The 26344-nt window shown below is 45.1% G+C and overlaps 1 protein-coding gene across 6 annotated transcripts in view; it reads right to left on the bottom strand.

Annotated features, from left to right (window-relative positions):
* The window catches only part of KALRN (kalirin RhoGEF kinase), a 573972-nt gene that overhangs the window by 288527 nt on the left and 259101 nt on the right, over window positions 1-26344 (bottom strand). For all 6 annotated transcript variants that reach the window (XM_087818187.1, XM_087818188.1, XM_087818189.1 and 3 more), the window contains exons 7-10: window positions 25466-25657; window positions 22134-22265; window positions 20909-21139; window positions 3782-3904 (exon numbers count right to left, since the gene is read on the bottom strand). In XM_087818187.1, the coding sequence (XP_087674313.1) occupies window positions 3782-3904; window positions 20909-21139; window positions 22134-22265; window positions 25466-25657 (678 nt within the window). The remainder of the gene's footprint in view (window positions 1-3781; window positions 3905-20908; window positions 21140-22133; window positions 22266-25465; window positions 25658-26344) is intronic.

The following is a 26344-nucleotide window of genomic DNA, read 5'->3' as shown; positions in this document are numbered from 1 at the left end:
AGGTCTGCCAAAGAGTGGTGCCCCAGCCTCCTACGTACACCATGTGTGACATCCTTCCTGACCATATCTCATAACCAGCACCCCAAGACACCAAGGAACAAGTTTGTACACTTTCACTTTGTGTCACTGACCTCTGACTAACCCAAGAATCATCCAATTCCTGGTTAAATCCACCCCTCTCCTCCAGTGGCCCTCACCTAACTAAGAACAGAAGCAAGAGAGAAAGAGAGTGCCCTTTCCTGCCTGGATCTCCCCGGTTCTCACCACCTGAGCACGATGACCACATTGAGCAGAACAAGGCAGGGCTGAGGCAGGCAGCTACCGACGGTTATCTGCCTTTGCCATGGTCAGGGTTGGTTTTCCCAAGTGGACTACCAGTTCCAGGATGCTAGGAATCTCCACAGCCCACTCCCTCCCCCAGAGTAGGGGCGAGGGAACAAAACAGGATTGATTTCTAGACTACATGACCTACCCATCTCTAGAGGCCTATGTACAGGGCAACGTGGAGACCTCATGGCCCCTTGGTTAGGTGCTCCCTTTGTGGTCAGGTGTTCCACATCTGCTGCTCCTCTTTCCAGAGGAAACATCCTCCTAAAAGCAGACCCTTTTGGAAGGGAGAGCTCTCTCTTCTTTCTCACAAAGATACAGTTTTATCAGAAAGCAGAGGCAGGGATAAGTGGATGATATCAAGAGATTACTCAATGTAATGTACATCCAAGGGGGTGACTATAGCAGCACCCCCTCCTCCCATTCTTGCTCTTTGTCCTGCACTTTCCATGAGCAAACTGGTACTCAGAAATGAGTTTTATACCCAGCTCCTATACCTCAAAAAGGAGGGACAGCCTGGCCGGGCGTGGCTCAGCGGTTGAGCATCGACCTAGGATCCAGGTGATCAGGGTTCTATTCCTGGTCAGGGCACATGCTCGGGTTGCAGGCTCGATCCCCAGTCGGGGGCGTGCAGGAAGCAGCGGATCAATGACTCTCATCATTGATGTTTCTGTCTCTCTCTCTCCCTCTCCTTTCCTCTCTCTGAAATCAATAAAGATATATTTAAAAAACAAAAACAAAACAGGAGGGACAGCATGGAGTTAGGTAAGAGCATGATTCTGGAGTCAGACAGACCTGGGTCTGAATCCCAGCAGAACCACCACCAAGCAGATGGCTTGAGCACACTGAGGATTTTCTGAGCCTTAGTATTATTCTCTTCCATAAACAAAGCCAATACCATCTGTCAGTTAGGATTGGTGGGATGTGAAATATGTAATGGAAACATAAGCTTTAAAAAATGTGTCCATTCTTTCTTTAGTGTGAATTTAAGTTAACATGTGTCTGGTACTAAGTGAAAGGCATTGTCCCATGTGAGAGGCACATCAGGCACCAGTGAGCAGGTAGAAGAGAAATTGGGAGAAATGGGGTTAAAGTTGGGGTGGCTGCCAGGACTGCTTGGTTGTAAAAACACATAAAACAACAGCTGGCTCATGAGCCTGTAACCAAGGCTGGCATTGCTTATGAGACTACAGCAGGAAGAAAGCAGGAGAAATGGGCTGGATCAGGGCTGGGGTGGCTCTGGGGACATTCTCCCTAAGTGAGGAAGGGGTAAGGCACAGGATAGCCAAAAGGCAAGAGCATCATAGCTTTGGGATAGCTCTATTCGAACAGATTAGCCCAAGCACCACAACCCCCCTCTCAGCAGACAGGGGGTCCAAATGGCCCTCTCCCTTTGCCCCCTAACAGACTGGAGAGGTGCCCAGAATGCTTGGCCACCCAGATGTTTGAGGTCTGTGCTACATCTTGTCCACAAAGGCACACTGGGCCTGTGTCTATACTATGCTGGCATAGTCCAGCTTGTTCTGCAGAAGGTCCTTGTGTAGCTACAACGCTTCTTTTTGTTGTGGTGGTGGTGGTGGAGGTGGTAAAATATACACAACATAAAACTTGTTCAGTGGCATTAAGTAGATTCACACTGTTGTGCAACCATCACCACCATCCATCTCCAGAACTCTTTATCTTGCAAAACTGAAAGTCTGCACTCATTAAATAATAACTCCCCATTCCCTTCTCCCCCAGCCCTCTCCCATCCTTTGCCCCCTAACAGACTGGAGAGGTATCCAGAAGGCAACCATCACTCTACCTTCTGTCTCAATGAATTTGACTATTCAATGAATTTGACTATTCAATGAATTTGACTACACGTAAGTGGACTCATACAATATTTGTCCTTTTGTCACTGCCTTATTGCACATAGCATACTGTCTTCAAGGTTCATCCATGCTGCAAGATCTTTCCTGAAAGCTGAATAATATTCTGCTTATGAATATACCACATTTGGTTTATCCATTCATTCATCGATGGCCACTAGGGTTGCTTCCACCCTTTGGCTACTGTGAATAACGCTGCTATGAACATGCGTGTACAAATGCCTTTTCATGTGCCACCTTTGAATCCTTTGGGGTATATATATCCAGAAGTGGGATTGTTGAGTCTTACGGTAATTCTATGTTTAGTTTTTTGGGGTTTTTTTCCACAGTGGCTGCACCATTTTACATTCCAACCAACAGTGCACAAAGATTCCATGTGAGGCTTTATTCCATAGGTTGGGTCTAAGCTACACTCATGCACCAGGTTCCGGCTGCTGCTGACACAATCCTTCTGGCTCCTGCCAGGACTCTCACTTTCCAGCATGCACTTGCAGCTCCTGTGTATGCTCCCACTACTTTCCTGTCCTCTAGAAGATTCCTTTGGTTCTTGGCCGTCTCCTTTGGCACCCACAGCTCATATTTATCTGGGGCTGGTGGCCTCCCTGAGTGAGGGATGGGGCTTTGCACAATGCCCAGCATGACACCCATGCTGAGAAGCGCCTACCTAGTGGGATCAGAGCCAGCCCTCATTAAGCTGTGACGTGGAAACGCAGTTGTGATCCTCACTGCTCCAGGGCACCTGCCCCTCTGTCCCATCCTGATTCCCTTCCCAGCTGCCCCTTCCCTCCCTTACTCTTAAAAGTCTTATTTTCCCCTGCAACTGATCACACCTGACAACATAACTGGACGGCAGATTTCATCTTGAAGATGAAGATTCTCAGGATCCATTTGGAATACTCCCAAAAGAGAAATACAAGGGAGTTAAAATAAAATTTTAGGGGTGGAGCTCAGAACAGAAACCCTCTTACATCACTTCACCATTAAGATAAATGGTTAAGGCCTCTCATACAGCCTCTTAGGGCAAATCAGAAAACAGGGCCCTTTTTGGGGCAGGTATGCGGCTCAGCTAAAAGGCTGAATCCTGTGCAAATTACAGACTAAATATTGTGCCCATGGTACAAAGGCACTTTCTCTGGGCACACTCAGCCTATCTGGTACATGACTCGGTGAACAGGTGCCACCTCTCCCTCCAGGTCCTGAAAGGTACACAGCTTTGTAAGCAGAGCACCACTGATTTTTAGCTCCCACTCGAGTGCAGTGACAAGCATAGGGGTGGCTTTGGGCTGTTGATGGTCCTAACGTCATTCCCTCCTGCTATCAGCACCTTGTAGATGAGGCATTTACAGATCATGCCGGCAGACTGATTTTCTTTGAAGATCATAAACTGAGGGCCTATTTACCACTCATCTAGGGATCCAAGAGCAGACAAAGGTCTCCTTGCATTAGGCAGGAAGGCAGCCCAGAAGCCATGGGCTATCAACCAACATGCCCCACCAGACACCAAAGCCGCAGCCCTGTTCTCTCTCACCTGGCTCCACACACATGTGCAACATACACACCTACAACCATACACAATATCTCACCTGAGCCACCTCTTCAAAGTCATCATGTCGTTTCTGCAGGGCTCGGGCTCGATGCAGGGATTTCCCAACCCCTGTGTGTTTGCTGAGAAAGGCCTCACCATGGTTTTCAATCCAGTCCAACACCTGGTCAGAGGAGGAAGACAAAAACAATGACTTTTTGCAGAAGAAATGACACGTGACAACATATGCAACTGCTGAAGTCCTAGTGTCCCTGTCCCAATCAGAAAGCAGCAAGCAGTCCAGGTGAAAATGTTTAATCACTGTGGATTCAGGGGATTTCAGGACTACCACTGGCAATACAACAGTCCCCACCCTCAACTAAAAATCAGCTCTTTTTTTTTTTTTTAAATTCTCAACTCAGGATATTTTTTCCATTGATTTTTAGAGAGATTAGAAGGAAAGGAGGGGAGAGAGAGCGAGAGAGAGAAACATCGGTGTCAGAGAGACACATCAATTGTTGCTTCCTGCACACACTCTGACTGGAGCTGGGGAGGGGGGAGTCAAACCTGCAACCCAGGTGCGTGCCCTTGACGGGGAATCAAACTCAAGACCCTTTGGTGCATGAACTGACACTCTAACCGCCCAGCCACACCATCCAGGGCCAACTCATACTTTTTTATCTCCAGAATATCCCCTCATTACTTTTTCAGTTTTCTCAACCTTAATTAGTCCATTTCTAAAAACAAGCTACATAGGCCAGTTTAACCCCCTCACTACTTTTATTCCAACCACATAAAGTCAAACAGATTGGCAGAAAATGAGGCATTATCAGGCTGGGGCAGTTCCTAAGCCCTCTTTCTACCATAAAAAATGACCACAGCCCTGGCAACCAGTTTGGGGCCTCATTCTGCTCCTGGGACTCTGCTCCTAATCTTGGAAATAAAGTCCAGAGTAGTTGGTCCCCAACTGGAGCTACTCAAGATAGCTGATCACCAGGACAACCACCCTCTCTCCTCTAATCAACACCAACCAACCAACCAAATAAAGTAAGTAAGGTCTTTGCATCCTTAAGGCCTTTAGTATCTATGATTCTCCTGGGCAACAGTGACCACTCCATGCTCTCCCAGGCTTAAAGCCTAGTGATTTGGCCTCAAGATACTTTTCTCAGTGTCTAGAGAAGCTAGAACAGAGGTGGCTGGAGCAGTAGAGACATGAGGGTGGGGATGCTGCAAAAGTGAGAAAATATGTTGTCTTGAGGGGCACTGGGCAGGGGCAGTGGACACCCCTTAGTAAAAGCCTTGAAGTGCAGGGAGGACAAAGTCCATTTTGCTTTTGCTTTTGCTCAGGTGGCCTAACCAAAACGTGGGTGTAAAGCAGCAGTTCACTTTCTGTCTCTGAGGAGCTGGTGCTCAATAAATCAGGTGGCCACAATTCAATCTGAATAGTGCAGACACCCCTGTTACAAATCCTGCCAAGACTCAACTGAGCCCACTCTACTCCTACTACATTAACTTTAACTGAACATTTGACTAATGCTGCATTATTAGCCCTCTCAGATCTTAGAAGGACTTTTGAGAAAATGATGTAGATGAACTAGGCCTGTTTAAAAGGATGTTTTAATCCATTCCTCTGTTTCTTCTACAGATTGTCTTGTGGCAAGCAGATAAAATCATTCCATGGACTGCAGGCAGAGGAATTCTAGCTTTATAGAATCTAGTCTTTGACTTCACTTCCTCTTACGTTTTGAAATAAATTAATGCCTGCAATTGTGAAAAGTATGGAAAGCCTTCGAAGCCTTCAGTGACTTCAATAAAGCCCACAACAAGACGGTATTAAGTTCAGAGAAATATACATGTGAATATATATATATATGTATATGTGTATAATATACACACACATATATATATATGTGTGTGTGTGTGTGTGTGTGTGTGTGTATTTAAATATGTTTTTATTGATTTTAGAGAGAGGAAGGGAAAGGGAGATGGAAACATCAATGATGAGAGAGAATCATCCATCGGCTGCCTTCTGCATGCCCCAGACTGGGGATGGAGCCTGCAACCAGGGCATGTGGCCTGACTGGGAATCAAACTGTGACATTCAGGTTCATGGGTTGACGTTCAACCACTGAGTCACACAGGCCGGGAATGTGAATATATTAATGAGGTTTAACAAACAACAACTTAACAAAGCCAGAATATCCATTAAATTGTCAATTAAAATGAACAAAAAGGCTTTTTTAAAAAAATGACTTCATCTAAACAGAGTGTAGGTAGAGATTTTAAACATTTTATATAACCAATTCTGGCATTATATGTTTTTTTTTTTTAATTTTGGAGGCACATCTGTAAAAAGAAATTGCAGTAGTAAATGAATTGCATTTTTACCTTTTGCAAACACTGAAAGGCAGTATTGAAAGGAGCTCTAAATGCTCCTTTCTTAGAAGAAAGAAGAGCCCACGCTTCCTTAGAATTATGTATGGTGAAATTTCAACAACAGCAACAAATCAAGAGAGTGCATATTGACCTGACTTGCCACAATTTGATCCCACAATTCTCTATTATAAGGGGAGGATGAGCATCAGCATGTAAGGTCAAAGATAAATAGTTCTAGTGACAAAGTTTCCCATATATTATGTACCACGGATAGTGCAGTTTTGTAATGTTTATGCATATCTAAACTTTTATTAATCCCCTTTTGAGAATGAATTGCAGCTTGGGATAATTTTTATACACAAAAGAGCTGTCTTGCAGCCTTTCATGAAGGCTTTGGAATTTATGACAGATTTTCAGATTACAATTTCTTTCTTAATTTAGTTTTGAGCAGTTAAGTGTGACCTGCTTGTCTAGCACTGTTTTCATGAATTTTATTTTATTACATTTCATTTTTTATCTCTAGCCTTAATAAAATTGGCTATTCTAAAGCACATTGGTTAAAGAAGAATGCTTTTCATCCACCAGTTTGCAAATGGGGGTGATTTCACAACTTTATACTTTTTTTTTTTAAAAAAAAAAAAGCAATTTGTCTCCTGTTTAAGTGCTTTTTTGCTTTCTTTAAAATGTCGATTAATTTCCAGTTAGTGAGTTTACTTAATTAGCTCTACCTTAACCATTTGAAAATCTATTTACTTCAAATCTGAGAGGCTTTTACTTAGTTAAAACATAACTTTGCTCTGTGATGTTGCAATGCCTCCATTTAGTCCAACTTCGGCCATTAGAAGCTGTGGGGAAAACCTGTACAATCTCAATGAGGATTCAGGAACTGCATGGAAATCAATCTAATAGACAATAAAACAAATGATTCAGGAAGTGAACAAAATTACTTTAGTAATATATAGGGACCAAAAAAGTACCTAAGGATAAACATAATCAATATATGAGTTATTATTTAAAATGCAGATTTCTGACTACTTTGTATCACATGGTTCATTTAGAGCCAGCATGGCTTGATACACACATTTAGAACCACATACTCTCTTAACCCTGATTCCATGTCCCCAACCCTGGGAGTACAATCCAACTTCCCACAGAGTAGACAGCAGAGAAATGCGCCTCTGCGCAGATACTAGCAGAGCTGAGTGATTAATTACACACCATAAATTCAGGGGCAGCACTGGAAGTCTTCACATCCCTCAGTTTCTGGTCAGTCCCAGGCTCTAAACATCACTGCTTGAAGAATAAATTGCATTTCTAGCCAAACCCTGGACCTACCAAAGCGTAGGTACCTATCAAGGTACCTCTTATTAGCTACCCCTGTTTCATTCTCTCTATCTAGAGTATTTTTTAAAATATTCAATTATAATCAGGATAGTACAGAATGGTAGTTAATTATACCTATGGATGGCTTGGAGTTGGTATTTAAGTGTTTCCAACACAGAAGGTTTTATCTTTTTGTGTGTGTGTGAGGGCTCTTCAGGAAGCAGAGGAGCACATGTGGGATGTGAATATTCATACATTCAAACAGATACTTATTAGTCTCATTGGGTCCTAGAGCTGGGCACAAGGATAGGCTGGGTATGATGTTAAACAAGGCAAGTGTGACCCCGACTCTGGAAACTCAGGCTATGTGAGTAACAAGCACTAGACCCAGAATCAAACAATTTATCATTGATTCAATGGTGAGAAGTGCCAACAGTCAAGTGCTCCTAGATGGGGGTCAGGGAAGGCCTCTCTGAAGTAAGGTTTAGCTAAGAAATGAGAGCAAATAGGACTTAAGTTAGGAATTAGAAAGATCAGCATGGCTTGAGCAAGAAGGAAGGAGGAAATGGGCCCAGAGAAGGCAGGAACCAAATGGTGCTGAGCCTGGTGTGCTGAGGCAGCTCCCAATGTTCATGCTAAGAGCCACTGAAGGGCTATGAGGAGGAGACATTGTGGGATCTACAGTTAAAAGTCATGGTTCTGTCTGCTTTATGGAGAATCAGTTAGAGGATGGCAAGAACAGAGGTGGGGAAACAGGAGGCTACTGCAGAAATCCTGACAAGAGACGATGGTGGCTTAGACAGGGCCAGTGGCAATGTCTGTGGAGAGAGAGGTTTGAGTAATATTTAGGGGAAAGAATGGCCGGGATTTGGTGACTGGTTATGAGGGTGACAGAGAGGCAGGTGGAAGGCTGACCCCAGGGGCATGGCTTGAATAACTGCATGGGAGGGACCGGTCACTGGTGCAGAAGCAAGTTACGAGGGAGAACACAGAAATGACAGATTTTTCTTAAGTTTTCTTTCAATTTTCATATTCATGCTCTGGTTTTGATCAATGACAGTTGTGCCTCTGAACGTGATAGTTGTCAATATGCTTCTGGCAACATGTGCTTTTAGTATCAAAGAAATAATTTTATATATTATGGTTTAAAAATAAGTTATAAATTGTTAATATAGCTGGAGCCTAATAAAAAAAAAAATTAGGGACAACAAATCCATTGGAAGAACACAAATTTAGGCTCCAATGAAATTAATCCATGCATTCTTGAGAGGGTATTTCACTGGGATATAGTTTTTGAGGGGCCCCTTAACTAGATATGCAGAGTCCTCTGTGGCAGGCCCCACCCCATTTTCAATCCCACCTCCAGTAAGTTTCAACCCCCCTCCTTATTACCTCAAAGCTGCTTTTTGCCTCCTGAGTTTTGCTGTCCCTTTATTTAAAATGTCTATATCTTGTCTCTCCCTGTATCCACATTCCAGGCTTCTTCTTACTCATCATTTAAGCACCATCTCAAAATTAGTAGTCCTGTAAAGCTTCTTCTCTTTAATAACCCACCCAGGGTGGGGTGGGGTCACTCTTCCTGATTCTGTTCAAACCACAATTATTGCCAATGGGCCTGTCTCTCCCACTAGACTCCTACCTCCTGTGATTTCCAGACACAGAATGGTATCAGCACAGAGTGCTTTGCTTAAGACATGTTGAACTCACTCAACTCAAGCTCATCCCCCCAACACACAGCTCTGGGGTGAATGTCTCCAGCTCCACACTCCTACTGTGCTTAGCTCTATCTCAGCATCTCTCACAGTCTGCATTCTAAGTTCTCTCTGCGTCTCCACCCTCTCCACTGCCCCACGTGGCAGGAGGGTAGTTCCTGCCGGTGTATGGTGTTCTCACATTGTATCCCACCCTTTCATCCTGCCCCTGCCCCCAGCAGCCCTGCCAGCACCATACAAGAAGGAGATACTGAATGAACGTTTACAGCCATGAATTGTCAAGTGCAAATATGGCTGAGGCTCCTGTCTTACTGTCTTGGGAGAAGCTGTGCCACCCTATTCAGCAAGAAGTCTGAACTTCACCCTGTCACTGGGAACAGTAGCCCAGGTAAGCGTGGGACTCCTCGCCACTGCAGGAGACGGGCAGTCTTGCACACAACCTGTAAAGCTCTGCCTCCTTTCTTGTGCCCCAACTTTTCAACTAGAAATTACTCCTTTCCCAGAACATCCCTTTCCAAGAGAGACACTCACATCCTAAACCAGATCTGGGAGCCAATCTAACAGCCATTATGCATAATTCCCTAATCACCCCCTTTCTTCCTCATCTAATTGTGTTTATTTCAACCAGCATACAATCAAGACAATGCTTTTCAGGGGAAGAGACAGTCCTTTCTAGCTGCTAAGGAAAGAGAAAAAGTCCTTTTGAAGAGAACTATTGATTATTTTCTGAACAGTGGCCATGAATGCAGCTCAGTTAATGGGAGAAAAGTCAAAGGATCTAGCTGCCTCTGTTCCAGGACTCTGATTTTTTTTTTTTAATTCTTCTAACTCGAAAGACTTAGTTTTAGAGGAGACCCAAGCACCACCCAGTGCAGGAGACCTTGCACTTAGAGACAATCACCTTTAAAACAAAGTTTTAAGTTAGTATCTAAGCTCTACTTACATATAAAAGTGTCTTAGGTCCCTACAGCACCACTGAAATGTGGCAGCATCATGATCATCCTAACCTAAAGACACCATCCTTGGGGTCTCACCCCAGCTCTGCCCCTATCCAGTTGGGACCCCAATGGGTGTGTGTCTTCTCTCCGGACCTCCTTGCCTCAAATGAGGATGCTGGATCAGACCTTCTCCCAAAATCTCCTTCCAACTCAAATATTTCATGATTTTATTATATTGAGGGTACAGCAGCTCCCATCCCTGGAAGAAGAGACTATGGAGGGTTTGCTCTTTGTCAAAAAAAGTGAGTCTCAGAGAGGTTACTTAACTTACCTGAGCTTACACAGCTATCAAATAGTGGGATCAGGATTCAAACCCAAGTGGTTCTGGCAGCAATACTACAATCTAATACCCAGATCCCACTCAAGTTTTGCCATATGTCCCAACACTGACTTTTAGAGCAAAAGGATACAGTTCAGGAGCACGTGTTGTGGTTACTTGTCCCTTTAATCGAGAACAGTTCCTGAGGCTTCCCCTGCCTTTCCTGCCTTTGACACTTGTAACAGTTACAGGGCTATTATTTTATAAAATGTCCCTCAGTTTGGGTTTGTCTGGTGTTTTCCCATGATTAGAATCAGGAATATCACAGAAACGCTTCTTATTCTTCCTACTGCATTCCATCAGGTGGGATCACTTTCAATTTGTCCCAGGCTCCAAGACACCCACTGCAGTCCTACGTTCTCATCTTCCTCATCTGCCAAGCCTCTACATTTTGAAATGCCCAAGGGCTCAGTTCTGGGCCTCTTCTTTCTCTTCTCTTACTCCCTGGACGATCTCATCCGGTTCCATGGTTTTCAATATTATCTATGTGCTGGTAATTTCCATAGGCACAGTTCCAGTCCTAATTTCACTCCTGAGATTGAGACTCAACTGCCTACTCTTCCACTCCAATGTAGCATATAATGGGCACCTCACACTTAACATATCAACAACAGAACTCTTTACAGTGGTACCTCGGTTTTCAAATGTCTCCGTTGACGAACATTTCGGGTTACGAACGCCGTAAGCCCAGCAGTAAATGCTTCGGTTTTCGAACACACCTCGGAAGTGGAACATGCCACTCGGCGTCTGCTGAGGGCAAGACCCTGAGGCCGAGCTGTCGGCTGTGGATCCCTTGGTTTTCAAACGTTTCAGAGCTCGAATGGTCTTCCAGAGCAGATTACATTCGGAAACCAAGGTACCACTGTATTTCCTTCTGCCTTACTCCCCTCCTGTCTTCCCTGTCTCAGCCAAGACACCACAATTCATCTGACTGCTTAACTGCAAGCCTGAGAGTCTTTATTTTAACTCTTTCCTGTCCACTGTTTCTGCCACAACCATCCCAGTCCAAGCCAACATCTTTCTTTACTCATCCCGCGAACCCTCTAAGTGGTTTTCCTCCTTTTACTCTTGCATGCCCATATATACAGGAGCCAGACCTATTCCTTTAAACATAAATAAAATCATGACACTCCTCTTATTGAAACTCTACAATGGTTTTGTACCACACTTAGAAAATCCAAATTCTCTCCATAGCTTATAAAGCCTAATTTGACATGGACCCAGCCCATTTCTTTAAACTTCTTACCCTCTTTTTCCTGCTCTCTGTTCACCACCCACCCTAGCCATTCTCCCTTTTCATGAACACACCCGGCTCATTCTAGTCTCAGGTCTTTCTGGGGCCCATTTCACGCGCCTAGAACCTCCTCTTGAACACATCCCATGGCTTATTCAGCCAGCTCTCTGCTCCTGCGGCACTGGCTATCACTATATGGCCTATTTCATGTTTGTTTATGGTGGTGCTTTACCTCCTGCATAAGCTCCACATGGGCAGGGATTTGTTTGGGTCACTGCTCTGTTCTCCAAGAACATTTGCTAATAAATAAGTGAATGAACTCAGCCAGTCTGACTTGAGAACTTCCTGTGTAATAAAGGGCAGAAACCATTAAAGGATACGGAAATGTTTTGCAAACAATTGTGGAATCAGAATCCCAGCTCTCTGATTTCCTCATCTGGTTCTGATCAATCATCTTATTTAAAATCGATTACTGAATCTGTGCCATAATTTGATCGACAGTAAAACAGGCAAGATGTTTTGTTGTTTTACACAAACAGAAAAACTTCCTCTCAGCTCTTCCCTCCCAGCCCCCAGCCTCCCGCTCTTTAGAAAGCCATTTTTTCAGAGGCCAATGGAGGAGAGTTTACACACCATCAGGTGTCTAGGACACATTTTGTTCTGTTAAAGGCTCAGGCTCACACGATATATAAGAGCACCCACAGCAGTCTATCAAGTCATTATTCCTGTCTCCTCATACAGCACACTGAGCTTTAGTGTTAGAGGGGAAAGGCTCATACTGCCAGTGCCACCCGGAGAGCAGATAGGCGCCACTCGAAATGCCCAATTACCAGTAATTCATTTTCTGTTCCCTCTTTGGAACAAGTATGATCAAAATAAATGTCCTGCTATGGTGGGAAAGCCATCCTTTTCCTGAGAGGGCTCAGCTGAAATTTATTAGCAGGTGTACAGATTCTCTTTTCACTGTGAACTGTAGTCCTTGCGCCTGACAGATGCCATGCTGGGTGGAAGATGGCTTAGGGGTCGGAAAACCCACACTTTCAGCTGCCTCCCTCCCTTGAGCCCGTCCACGCCCAGCCACCCCACACCTGGCCCTTCCCAACACAGCGGAGGCTGCGGTGACTAGAACTTGTCTGGTCCTTGGCACCTCCCTGGGAGAACCTCCTCACCCTGGTGCCTGACGCCTGTTTACAGTTTCCCCACACTTTTCATCACAAAGGCTAGAGCTTCTTAAGTCAGAGGTTCTCAAACTTCAGAATCACCTGGGGTGATTTAAAACAGACACCACCTTCCCCACAGATTCTGAATCAGAAAGTATGGAAATAGGGCCAGATAATCTCTTTTTAACAAGACCCCACTCTGCCCAGATGACTTTAACACTAGGGGTCAAAGGACCACACTTTGAAAACTACAGTTCCATATTCATACTTGACACCTCTCTTGTTTTCTATAACAAAATAGACAACAATTCCCAGTGGTTTTTTCATAAATGCTCTCAAATCTAAACTTGCCTCATCACCCTAGTCCATGCTCTGTGACCACACCATAATCGTGGCTCCCAGGATCTTCCCACTCAAACCTAATCCCCCAATGGCACCAACATACCTCACACCTTCACTCTGATCACCTGTTTCTTCTGCTCAAACTCCTTCAATAGCTTCCAGCTAGTCATAAAGTTTGAGTCTTTTACTCTTTAGCCTGGTATTCAAGGCTCCAGAAACCACATGTTGACCATGCTGAGCATAGGGGTTATCAAAAGGAAGTGACCCTGGATGGTGACTGTCTTGTCATTTGTTAACATAATAGGAATTGAGGACATTAACGGTGTTTAAAATTACCATGGACCGCCCAGCCGGGCGTGGCTTAGCGGTTGAGCATCGATCGACCTAGGATCCAGGCGATCAGGGTTCGATTCCTGGTCAGGGCACATGCCTGGGTTGCGGGCTGCAGCAGCCGATCAATGACTCTCTCATCATTGGTGTTTCTGTCTCTCTCTCTCCCTCTCCCTTCCTCTCTCTGAAATCAATAAAGATATATTAAAAAAAAAAAAAAAATTACCATGGACCAAGAAAGCCCTCAGGCTGGGAAGGGACACCTTCTCGCTGCCTCTCAGGCCCTCCCAGCTTCCCTACTCTGCCTGGATGGAGGCGCCCAGGTGCTCCTCGGAAGGTGCTCATCATGGAAGGAGCACTCTTCAGTCAGAAAAGAGTTTGATTCAGAAAGTCAAAGTAAGTACCAAGGGTGAAGGCCATGGTGGGGAAGGGAAGAGAGGAAGGCAGAAAGCAGGGCAGAGGAAAGGAGTGGGGTATAGAGTGCAGAGGGGTACTAGGAGTCCACGAGACTCCCAGGCAGGAGGGTCTGAGAATGTCAGAGGCCAGCCTCTAAAGCTCACTCTCCACCCTGCCAATTCTAGCTAGGGGAAAGCATGGAGAGAACTGGAATAGAGCCTTCAGTACCAGCCTCCTGTGATGGGGAAAGGAATAGTGTGCTTCCTCTAAAATCAGGGACACCAAGGTGGCAGACAGGAAAGCTTCCTCATCTCGTCTTCCACGCCAATCAGAGAGCAACCCTGACAAGTGGGCCCTTCTTTTCTCCCCGCCTACCGCCCCAGTTCAGCTTCGTTTTATTAACCCAGCTCTTTCTGGGCATTCACCCTGCCCAAAGAATTATCTGTTATCTACATGAATGTATTTGAATGATTGGATTACCACCATCACAAACTCAATTGAGAACTTTAATACTGCTAAATAGTACCATGGAAAAATGGGTATTATTTGAGCTATATGCTACAAAGAAAAGTGTCAGCAATGCGGACTTAACCTAATTATGATTGTGAAAAGCAAATGAGAATGGGTAGTTTCTGTTTTAGGGAAATTTGTGTAAAGATAATTAACTGTAGAGGGCATTTTATAATGACAGAACAGATGAAAAAGAGTATTTGGGTTATGAGTATGACCTTGTAGGTCATACTGGACAGGCAATTTGAGGCTGAATCTCAGATGTCAGAGGCTATACATCCTTTGGGACCAAGTAATTTGCCAGGGTCCTTTGAGCAATGACATTCCAGCATTAAATTATAAACCCCTGAAGGGCAGGGGCTGTGCCTCTCTGCATTCCCATCACCTAGCATAGTGCCCAGGGCAGAGCAGAGAGGCTCAGAGCATGGACCTAGTGGTTAGGTGGACTTGGGCTGGAATTCCTATTCTGCTAAACTGACCTACCCTTTCGAAACTTCAATTTCCTCATCAGTAACATGAGGATCAAACTATCACCTGGCTTGTAGTGTTGGAAGATTAAATTTAAAAAGGCACATGAAGGGATTAGGTGCTCAATCATATTTACTCATAAAGATGAAGAATCCTGAGCTTTGAACAATATAACTTTTATAGACATTTAATCCCAGTAACAAAATCTCAGGACGGGAATCCAACCACCTCTGATGTTTGAGTCCCGTCCCCAACCCAGCAATCAAAGTTCGAATGGCTCCCCCTTGTGTGTCCCCCCATCTATCTGGGACTACACCCTGAGCATTTTCCTTTTTAGATGTTTTAATCCTTCCTTCTCACAGGAAGAGTTAATTGCTAGATCCATCATCATTCTGATCACTTTTTTCTAACGGATCCTTCTGTGTGCAACCCAGAGCACTCATCTTTTATTATGCAAAGCTGTCGATTGGATTACACCATGACCAAACTGGTTTTAGTATGACTAAGGGGCTACAGCCACTACAGTTAGTAAAAGATTGGATATCTGGAATTAAAAAAAAATTACTCTCAAATCCTTTTTACATATTCTTAGGCAGGCAAGAGCTGACATAGTAAAAGCTATAATTTTCCATGTGAGGCTCCAGAAAAACTGATAGAAACAGGTGAGATTCATTTGTAATACAAGGACTACTGACTTTAACATTAATATATTCATTCAAAATGGAAAGTCACTGAGCTAGATAAATTCTGCCATTACTCGCCCTTACTAGCTCACCTGACTGGACTGCTTAAAAGCAAAAGATATTATTATTATTATTTTAAATCCTCACCCAAGGACAGGCTTAGAGAGAAGAGAGAGGGAGGGAGAGAGAGAGACAAACATTGATGTGAGAGAGAAACATTGATAGGTTGCCTTCCATAAGCTCCCTAATCAGGGATCAAACCTACAACCCTAGCATGTGCCCTGACCGGGAGTCAAACTTGGAACCCTTCGGTGCATGGGGTGATGCTCAACCAACTGAGCCGCTCTAGCAGGGCAGGACATATTTTTAAGGGGGGCATTGGAGATTCAAACTTGTCACTGTCCCACACACACTACAGAGACCACTCCTAAGCCTTCCAGCCTTACCTCTCAATTTTACTGTCAGGAACAGGCATCTGGTTAGACGTTGTCTTCCAGTCCCCTGGCTATAACTTTACTCTCCGCTGTCTGCCCTTTCCCAGGACCGCCATCCCCATCTCCTCACTTGCAGACAAAGACCAGTGCAAATCCAGCCCCAACCACAGAGAACTTTCCCTGCTTCAACTCCATCAGACCACTGTTGTTTTGCCTCCTTGGCGCTGAACCCAGATAGCTGTGTGCCACTCACAGGTCCTTAGGTGTGTATCTCTTCTCTCAGGCCAGACATCTCCAAGTCCTAACACAGGGCCTGGCACACAGCAGGTGTTCCAAAACACTTTATAACTCATTCTTGTACAAAATGGAAAGAGAAGAAAAAGGGGAAACAGGACAAGATGGCCTGCGGAGACTGCTCAAAACGGTTGCTCTGGCTAGGAAATAATGGAACAGAATTTGCATCTACCAGAAAGATCAAGAATCTAGCTACTCCTTGTTCTTCTCCCCACAGAGTCAGGCCTACCTGGGCTTGAAAGTATTCCTTCACATCCATGGGAAACTACAGGAGTTAGGGGAAAACAGAAGGCAGAGATCAGTGACTCTGTCCTGGAGCACTCTTTCAGCTGTTGCTTGGTACTATCCCACTTGAAACCAGAAAAATAACGGTATTGAAAATTATTTCACAGGCAGTACTATGGCAGGTGTGTCCTATTCATGCCTTTCTGCAGCTTAATGAGCCCAAGTTCAGTGTGATCCTTAGAGATTTATTTTCACTGTCCCCAAGCCCAATAGGGAAGAGAAAGCTGAGAGTACACTTGTTGGGACCCAAGGGAGGGCTACCACAGAGATGATGCGTTAGGCCAGTTCTGGCTGCAGATGTTTAAATGGAATCTCATTTTCACCGACATCTATCTTTAGTTTTCATCTCTCTGCTTTTACTCTGTTTTGGGCCCTTAAAGGGCAAATGGTTCCTACTTGAGCCAAGGCTGCCCACCGCTTGAAATGGCAATGGGGTGAGGAATCAGGCAGGCACTGTCTCTTTCCCTTCTGTCTCTCCCCTCCCCTTCCTCTTTCTCTTTCTCCTCCCATCCCATGTAAGTCTGTTTCTCTGATCTGTCTATAAATTTCTCTTCCTTTCTTTCTCTCCCCCCACTGTCTCTGTCTCTCCCTCTCCCTCCCTGTGTGTATGTCTGTCATTTCCCCCTCTATGTTAAGGATGCATATGTGTTCCCTGTTTCTCTTCCAGATCTCCTTCTCTGTCTCCCTCGCTCCTCTCTCATGTGGCTTTTCTCTAGGACACCTGGACTGGGAGCCAGGAGACCTAGCATCTAGTCCCAGCACTATCATTACCTGGCTGTGTGGTTATGGTCAAATTACTTCACATCTCTGGGCCTCAATTTCCTCCACTGTGGAGTAGGTTAGACTGGATGCTCTTCCAGGTCCTTGAGAGCCCTGAGATATTATCACTAAATGAAACAGAACTCAGCAGACCCATCAAACAGTGGCTGCTGTAGAAAAAGGAGAATCGTGCTGAGGGTCCCCAACGGCACAAGCACCAGGGGGCGCCCGAGTACCACTCAAAGAGGATGTGACCAACAATACTGACTACATTAATAGAGGGTTTACCACATGAGAGGTAGGCACTGTGCTAAGCCCTCTACTTGTATATCATTCAATCTGATGAGCTAGGTTCTATGATTGTCCCTACCTTAAAGGTGAAGAAACTGAAGCACCAGGGGTAAAGCAACTTGCCCGTGGTCACACAGCCAAGATCTGTCAGAGCAGGACTGAAACCCAGGCTCCAGACTCCAGAGCCTGTGCTTGCTGAATAACTAATCATCTGTGATTCTGTACTGCCCCAGCCACTGACTCTCATTCACAGGCTTCCCACTTAGGCTGCTAAGTAAACATCTCTGGACCCCAAATGTGCCTCAGGAATATTAGATCCAGACTATATGGTTCAATCAATTCTCCCCTCCTTCAAAACACCAACTCGGACTTCTCACACCTCTGCCTATAACTGTTCCGTCAATACTCTATTGCCCTGCACACTGACTGGCATGCTCTCGTAGACTATCCTTTACATTTTCAAATGTGTATGTCTTATGCCATTCTAACTGACCAGGCATCTTGCCAGAACCTAGTAAAGTGCTGGGCCAACTACAGAGGCTCAGGCTTGCTGAGTGACTGATGAACACTGGGGGTATGTCTCCGTGTCCTCTGCCTAGGCTGTGAACATCTGGAACCCTCAAGACTTCCACATCACAATTCCTGCAGGCAGACTCCAGCCACTAGCAACTACTAAATAAATATGCTCAAAGGTAGGGTTAAATGATGTTCATTTCACAGAAGCAGAAACTAGGGTCCTCCAATGATAATTTCAGCTCATAAATAAAAGTAAAGAGAACCCCAGCCTCACGCCAGGCACAGCTAAGAGCTGTAAGGGGCACAGAGAGGAAGAAACCATGGTTTCTACTCTCAAGAAAACACTGGAATAAGAGACGTGAAACATGCAAAATTGATAACTGTATAAGATTTATGTAAGTATATAAAATATACAAAAATTTATATAATATATAAAACATATAAAAATGATAAATATATAAAATTTCTGGGAGTCAGGAGTCTTTCATTCCAACCATTACTACATTATGTCTAGCACCCTTCTGAAACCCCAGCTCAGATACTTGTCGGGCACTAATGGTTATCTAGGTGTCAGGTAAGCATTTGAGATCACCACCAGGTTTGGTAGCTCTTGTTTTTCACATTTTCTTTGTCCATCTGTCTCAGTGTCAGATACATGATGAGTGAGAGAGTGGGTAGGACAATGGGTGAATGAAGTGATGTTCCCAGAAGTGATATTCACATAACTTGAAAAGGACAACCAAACTAACTGGGGGATTCAGTTCTCATGGAAAAGCCAAACTCCTATCACATCTACCTCATAATCTGTTTGCTCTTCCTCAGTGCCAGCAATATGATTTGTATAGTACGGATGTATTAATGGGGGTTCACTTCCAGAAATGCTCTCATTTTTAAGAGCACGATGTAGAACAGCCACAGGTGTAGCTTTAGTGCAGATGCCACAGTGACTACAGGGGCCACAGGAAAGTCTAACAATTCCCAGATAGTCCAGGTCTCAATGCCGCCCTCCTGACAGGGAGGCCTTTTGCCCTCCCTCCTTGAAGCCCCTCTGCCCCTTTCCCGCATCCATCCTAGTACAACAGCCATGAGAAGAGAAGGAAGGCAAAGAGCACATCAAGAAAGCGGCACAATCTATAGACGTGATGATCTCTGTGCGTCACTCACAGTTCACTGAACTAGTAACTCCCCCTTTGTGTGCCTTTGGAGGCTGGCACCGCCCTGTCTCAACCACAGACAGACTCCATGCTCTCCTGTGCTCAGGGCTGATGTATGTCTCTGGACAGCTCCAGATGGCAGGAGCAGGCAACTGATTCACTTGCTTCTCCATTCCTAGCAGCACCCCTCAACGGGGTTTCAGAGCTGGGCCAGCACATTAGTAGTGCCATCTCTCCTGAGGCTGAGGCATTGCCTCTAATGACTCAATCACTGGCCCAATTGGGGGGGGGGGGGGGGGCACAGGGCTGCAAGGAAGTTAGGGCAGCCCAAGAATGGGAGATACTCCTGAAGGCCTGTTTACTGCATAGCGACCCTGTTTCCAGATGGGGTCCTAGACAGTGCTAGGATGCCGTGCTCTCCCTCCACCCTGCTTCTATCTCAGGGCACCCACCACCAGGGCCCTCCCAACAACAGTGGTGAAAGGAATCATCACTCTGGAGACATGTCCCATTGGCTCTCAATTTTCCATGTACAGGGTGGAGCAAAAGTAGGTTTATAGTTGTTCGTATGGAAGATAACACATCAGTAAATAATAACATAAGAGTAAACTCTGTGCTTTGCATACTCACAACTGGAAACCTACGCTTGCCCCACCCTGCAGATTTTGATACACTTTTGGATTACACTTTGTAATACCACAGACGGTATGGAACGAGAATGAAACATCATTTTTTACCTATAATCTTGAAATTATGTGGTGGTTACATAAAACTCTAATAACACCCCTGCCCCTACCCCTGCTGCTCACACTGAACCAGCAGGGAGATGATGCTGAGCCTCCATCCTGTCCTCAGCTCCAAACCAGCCCTCCCCAATATATCAGTGCTCAGAGCAAAGCTCTGAGTCCCCAGGGAGACAGAGAAAGTATGAGGGGAGAATGGGCAATTTCATCCAAAAGGGCATTTGTGGCAAAGCTGTCCTTTTAAAGTCAGAAACATGACCATATCTTTGTTATTTGTGGTGAAGGAAAAAGCCACGGCTGGTATAATAATGCAAAAAGACAGGTTAAGCCAGAAATAACCTCTCATTATGGGACAGACAGTCATCAACAGCCCATGCTTTAAATCTGGTTTCCCAAGTCTAATCTTGCCAAATAATCCCCTGCAAGCCCTGGATCCCACCCCAAACCCTGACCCCAGCAGGCTGCCTATATCCCTGATAAAGAAGTGAACTCATTTTATGTGGGGTCCAACCCTGACAGTACTCAGATCACCCCTGGGCTATTGAATTGTCCAGAAAGCTCATGCCTGAGTGAGGTCAAACTCCCCAAAGAAAACTATGTCATATGACTGAATGGAATTGCTGTTCCTCAGGCTGTCTCCTTCTCAAAACTGCAGGGTGGGAAGACCCAGTCTACAAAGCTGTTTAGGTAAGAAGCATGCAATGAACAAGTCCAGGTAGTTTTATTCGAGGGGAGGATGCAGCTGGCGGCTGAATTGCCTTTTTCTCTTCACAAATCAGGTGATCCCAGGCCTGATCACCCAGGTCAGGGACCCAGCTCTCTGCCTGCCTGGGGTGGATGCCGGGTACAGGGGCCTGTTACCTGCTGGACATCCTGCTGGAAGACACAGAGCTGCAGCCGCTGGTGGAGCCGCACTTTGCGGTGCTGCCAGATGCTCTCGAGTCGCCTCTGGTGGTGCAGCACCTCATGCACCACGTCCAGCACCTGGTGCACTGCCTTGGAGTAGTTGGCTGTGGCCGTGAGGGACTCAGAGTTCCCAGGACTCAGGGGGCGCTGCAGCACATCCAGCAGGGCTTTGCCATCCTGGCTGACCTGCAGGAAGGGAAGAGGGTCACGTCACTTAGCGAAGTGGCAGACAGGACACAGAGACTCATGACAACCAAGGAATGTGCTAGCCAGAGCTGCCGTGGTGCCCAGCTCACAGCCCAGGGGAGGTCAGAGCACCCTGGAATCCAGGGGAGAGGAGTTGCAGGGACAGCATGCAGGTGTCTGTGAAACTCTTGAATCAGTCTCTCCCCCCCATGAATTTTAGCTTCATGGGGGCAGGAACTCTGCGTGTCTCCCCAACACCTGGAACGGTGCCTGGCACATAGTACTGGGTAGGTATTTTGACTAACTCACTGACAGGTCAGGCAGCAGAGCTCTTCAGAAATGAAGCTGAATATATGTCGACACCATAAACCTCTCCCCCTCTTTCTGCTTCCCCTTTCTCTACTTGGCTCCAAACTGCTAGAGGTGTGACCAGAGACAAGTTATCTAATATCTTTGGGCCTCGGTTTCCTGGTCTGAGGAACTCATAGGGAGAGTGATGGCATACACCTCAGGGTTGTGGTGAGGATTAATGAGTTAACACACGCAGGGTGCCCAGCACATAGGACTGGCTACCAATTCTATCTTCATCATTTCTTTCTCCTGTCTTCTTAATTTCCTTGCCATTTTCTTTCTTCCATATTGATCCTTCTTTTGCTCTCCTTCTAGACAACCCCCTTTTTTTCTCCTGAAAGTGGTGATATCCCCCTCTTTCCTGAATATACCATGCTCCTGGGTTCCCCAACACTCACCCTCAGTGCTGTGTGCGGGTGTGTGTGCACACACACATACACCAAGGTGGTGCTGACTGATGCTCCCATTTTTTATGCTTCCTGGCTAGAGACATCATCAGTCATACATCAAAGATCTTAAAGAGTCTCCAAGGAGAGAAAAATGGCCTCCTTTCATATTAGTCCCACCTAGGGTATTCCACATACAGGCCGGTGCTCTCACCACCCACCCGTATACATACACACTCAAGATCCTTGCTTCTCACCTCTGTGTAGGCCTGAGTCACCTGCTCATACAAAGACTGGTGGTGGTGGATCGCCAGTTCCAGGTCCTGCATCTCGGATGGCAGGCCACCTTCACTGCACATCTTGCACCAAGCGTCCACTCCTGACAGGAACTGGAAGGAGATGCCAGCGGGGTCAGTGTGGGGCACTGGGGGTGGGCAGATTATATAGTAGAAATGGTCAGATGCCTTGGGAAGAAGCATTAGGACATCTGGAAGGAAGCCTTCAGAGACCACTGCAGAGGATGGAGGTTTTTCTTTAGTTGTACAAACATTAACTCCATGTAAGTCAGACCCAAGGAGGAAGTGTGGTTTCCACAAACAAAGGTGACTATTATAAAACTGCTGGGGGTGGGAGCATCTGCATGTTCAACAGGTTATATCCACACACTGACTATAAAGCACAGGTATGTAAACAGCTCACTCCATTACATGTATACATCACAGCTGCTTATTCTGTGCACACTCACAGGCACATGGGAGAGGCTACATTTAATGTAAAGGGATGTTTCCATACAGGTACTTTGTAGTGTCTACACTGAGTTGTAAAGAGGAGCAAAGAACACAAGGAATAGAGATTAACCCTCAAGAAGATCCCTACTGCTGGGTCAGTAGCCTTAGGAGTGGGAGAGGGGAGGAGCAGCTTAGGGGGATAAGCTATACTGTGCCTACGGTGGCAGTGTCTCCTGGAATGTGATATATATATAGATCTTGACAGATATCAAATTATTTAAAAATGAAAATTAACAATTGTGGAAGACTATGGGTGTCTGTGCACAAAGGGTAGCCAACTGAAATCACTCAGATTTATTAGGTGGAAAAATACACCTTTAAAATGCAAATAATTCTTCACCCAACAGTCTGGAATGGTTCTGTCTGATTCCTCTCGCCTGGGTGCACAGCTCCATTCAAATTAACTGCCTAAATACCTTTTAATCTCGTTGCCTAGAACAGCCCTTGTGAGGACAATAAAGAGCTGCCTAAACAAACGCATTGAAAAAAGAGCCTTGAACCCATTGTCTAGTGTGTTTTTCCCCCTAGCTAAAGAGAATCATAGTTTATGAGTTTCCCTGAAGAACTGGTAATACCTGAGGAAACTGCATTAAAAACAGATACAAATAAAACTGCTCCGGATCCAAACTAAATCAGGAAACCGCAGCAAGACATTGACTCCTCCAGCTACTCTCAGTTCCGGCACTGCATTTTCTGCAACTGCTTGAGTTCTAGTCTTGGTGTCACTGTCAGCTTTCAGTCCCTGGGCTGTTGGTTGTTGTGGCTGCTTTTTCATTCCATATGTTTTTCTTTTAAATCACATTAAGACATTTCTTAACAATTCTGGAAGAGTTCTGGAGATTTGATATGAATATTCTCATGGTCCTTAGAATGAACCAGTCACAATCAGTCATTGCCACCATCATCTTAAAAAACAAATGAACAAAATAACTCATGGTGAGATCTCTCTCAATGCAGGGGGCTGCCCTGGACTCATGACACAAGTATTTTAGTCTTTGGGAAGGTCTCAGGTAGAAACAGGCACAGTAAAGGAAATACAAAACACCAGGATATAATGTTGAATAAATACCCGCATTAGAATCTACCATTTAAAAAACACACTAGGCACCTTACATGCTCCATCAGGCTGGGAGATTTGTGATTCTCCCTACATTAGAGATGAGGAAACAAGCTCAGAATGGTGAGATGGCCTCCCTAAGTTAATAATGATGGGGCGGTGACTGGAACCTACATGTGTCTATCCACCAAGCCTGGACTCTTTCAATTACTCCATATTGGCTTCTATGTTGGGTGGGTAACAGAGGAAAAGATTTAAGGTAAGAACCTGTGCCTAACTCTCCATTATCTGTGAACTACCAAATGTCATACAAAGAAAAAATTAAGAAGTTAACACCACAGACTTTAACATTAGACACACCTTCCAGCTTGTCCATAAATTGTGTGGATTTCACACTGGTGTGTTAGTAAATGTTTAACCACCAGCATATATATATGTACGCACACATGTATTATAAACTTTACTAACATAAAAGACATGTAGCACATAATTTACACAGAATAATAACATACCCAATGTTCTTTATTGTAAATTCCATGTAATGAACTGATTCTCACAGGATGCTTTTGTATACGACATACTTGTATAGTTTTGGCATGAAAGCTGGTTGGCCATTTCACTTATGTTGGTGTAAGACAAAAGTGAAAATAGCACAAAACTTATGGTAGAACACTGCTTGTTCATCCGTGATGCGAAGGGCTTCTTGGCTGAATGGAGTAATGGTTTCTGAATATCAGAAGACTATTTCCTCAATTCTATGCACTATTCACAATGTAAAGCTACTGGCCAGACACACTTTAAGCTTAGTCTGTACTTTTAAATATTTTCTCCCTCATTTTGTAAGACTCTAGACAATCAATAAAACAATAGATCAAGCCTTGGTTGGTAGCATTTGATGATTCCCATGGTGTAAAACTCCTACCTGGGTCTATTTCAAGCTATTGATATGACATCACCAAACGTGGAGTTAGGAAGAGATGATGTAGCACATACTGTATAGTATTTCCACCATCGATATAAACTTCCAAAAAGATACAAACAATGTCAAGAACCTAGATAATAAAGTGTAGCAAAATAATCGGGAAGTAGTGAGTTTTGAGTACCTGTTGTCTTTGTTTATAGTATGATATATTTAATGTAAGTTTAGTTTTAAGTAACAGCTATATTTAACAACCAGTTCACAACATTCCTGGAATTTTAACAGCTGGACCTCCATGATCTGGTCAGAGCCAGCTCCAACACACCACTGGATCTTAGGCAGGTCACTTAATCTCTCTGAACTTCAGGGCTCCTCTCTGTAAAAGGAGTTGGTAATGTCACCGGCCAACACCAGTAAGTAAATGGGAACAAATCATTGTAACTTCTAACTACTGTGTTATTGCTCCTGTAAAATCAGCTTCCCCTGCTCTCAGGATTCTACGATCAGTTCAGTTTCACTCCTTTGGTCTATGCTCAGGGGACGCAAACTAAGCAGTAAACACACACAAGCACACACAACAATGAACTACCCAGTGGAATGTAAACAGGCTCTGGTTCTTGTTTGGAAGAGAAGCAAAGCCACCAATGTTTCTTTATGTACACAGGGGCCATGAAAGTAGTAGACTTGGGTTGTTTCTACTACTCAGCAGGGCCTTCAGTGTTTCAAAGAGAGGAGGGGCTCTCTACAAAGTGTATATACTCCCATCTGCCCCTCCCCTGGCCCTCCCTTCACCAACAGCAACCTCAGCAATGCCCTTGGCCTCACCTGCTCAGCCTTTTGGTGGAACACCGCAGACATGGCGAGGATGGTGCTGCGTTCGTCCAGGGCAGCCGCGAAGCTCTTCCACTCCTGGTCCAGCTGCGTGGAAATCTGCTTGATCTGCTGCGAGGCATAGTGGCCGGCCTCAGAGAGGCGGGAAGCCACAGACATGATACGGTTGATGTTGACATAGGCATTCTGGAAAGAAAGGAGAGTGAGCACTTAGTGGGGCAGGCTGAAAAGGTATCCACTGAGCACTTTTGGGCTGGGTATTTGGGGAAGGAAGCTACCCCCAACAGAAAGTATGAGAGAGGATGGTACAGGCCACACTAGCATATCTGTTTTGGGCCCAAGGGAAGTCTTTGTCTATGATAACATTTCAACAGATAGCAGGTATAGTAACTAAGGTTTTTCATTATAGGGACCAGCACAGTTTTTGTGCCATTAATGCACATAAATGTAATGACTTTGCATGGACTGCCTCAGTAAACCTCACTTTCATCTTATGAGGTCATGCCAAGGGGACAGCATGGTACTTCTAAAAGTTACTCTCTGGAAGTAATGGCTTAGACTAGGGCAAAAGCTGGAGGAGGCAAAAGCACCTCTCTTGCTCAGGAGAGAGCCATACCTAGGACATTACTGCCACCTACAACACGGGAGAAATGCAAATCAACGAGGGCAAAGGACATTTGTTATATGATAACTCTGCATCTTCCCATCACCAAACAAACACTTTGCTGCCTCACGCCACTCTCCCCACCAAAAGAGCTGGGGCACTGGCCATCAGTGGGTGTTTAAACAAAGAGAACATTTGATTCCCAGCCAGTGTGGCTCAGTGATTGAGCACTGACCCATGAACCAAGAGGTCACTGGTTCAATTCCAGG

This window comes from Miniopterus natalensis, chromosome 6 (assembly GCF_054644295.1).
Source record: "Miniopterus natalensis isolate mMinNat1 chromosome 6, mMinNat1.hap1, whole genome shotgun sequence".
Taxonomy (NCBI): domain Eukaryota; kingdom Metazoa; phylum Chordata; class Mammalia; order Chiroptera; family Miniopteridae; genus Miniopterus; species Miniopterus natalensis.
This window is presented reverse-complemented; position numbering and strand designations above follow the sequence as displayed.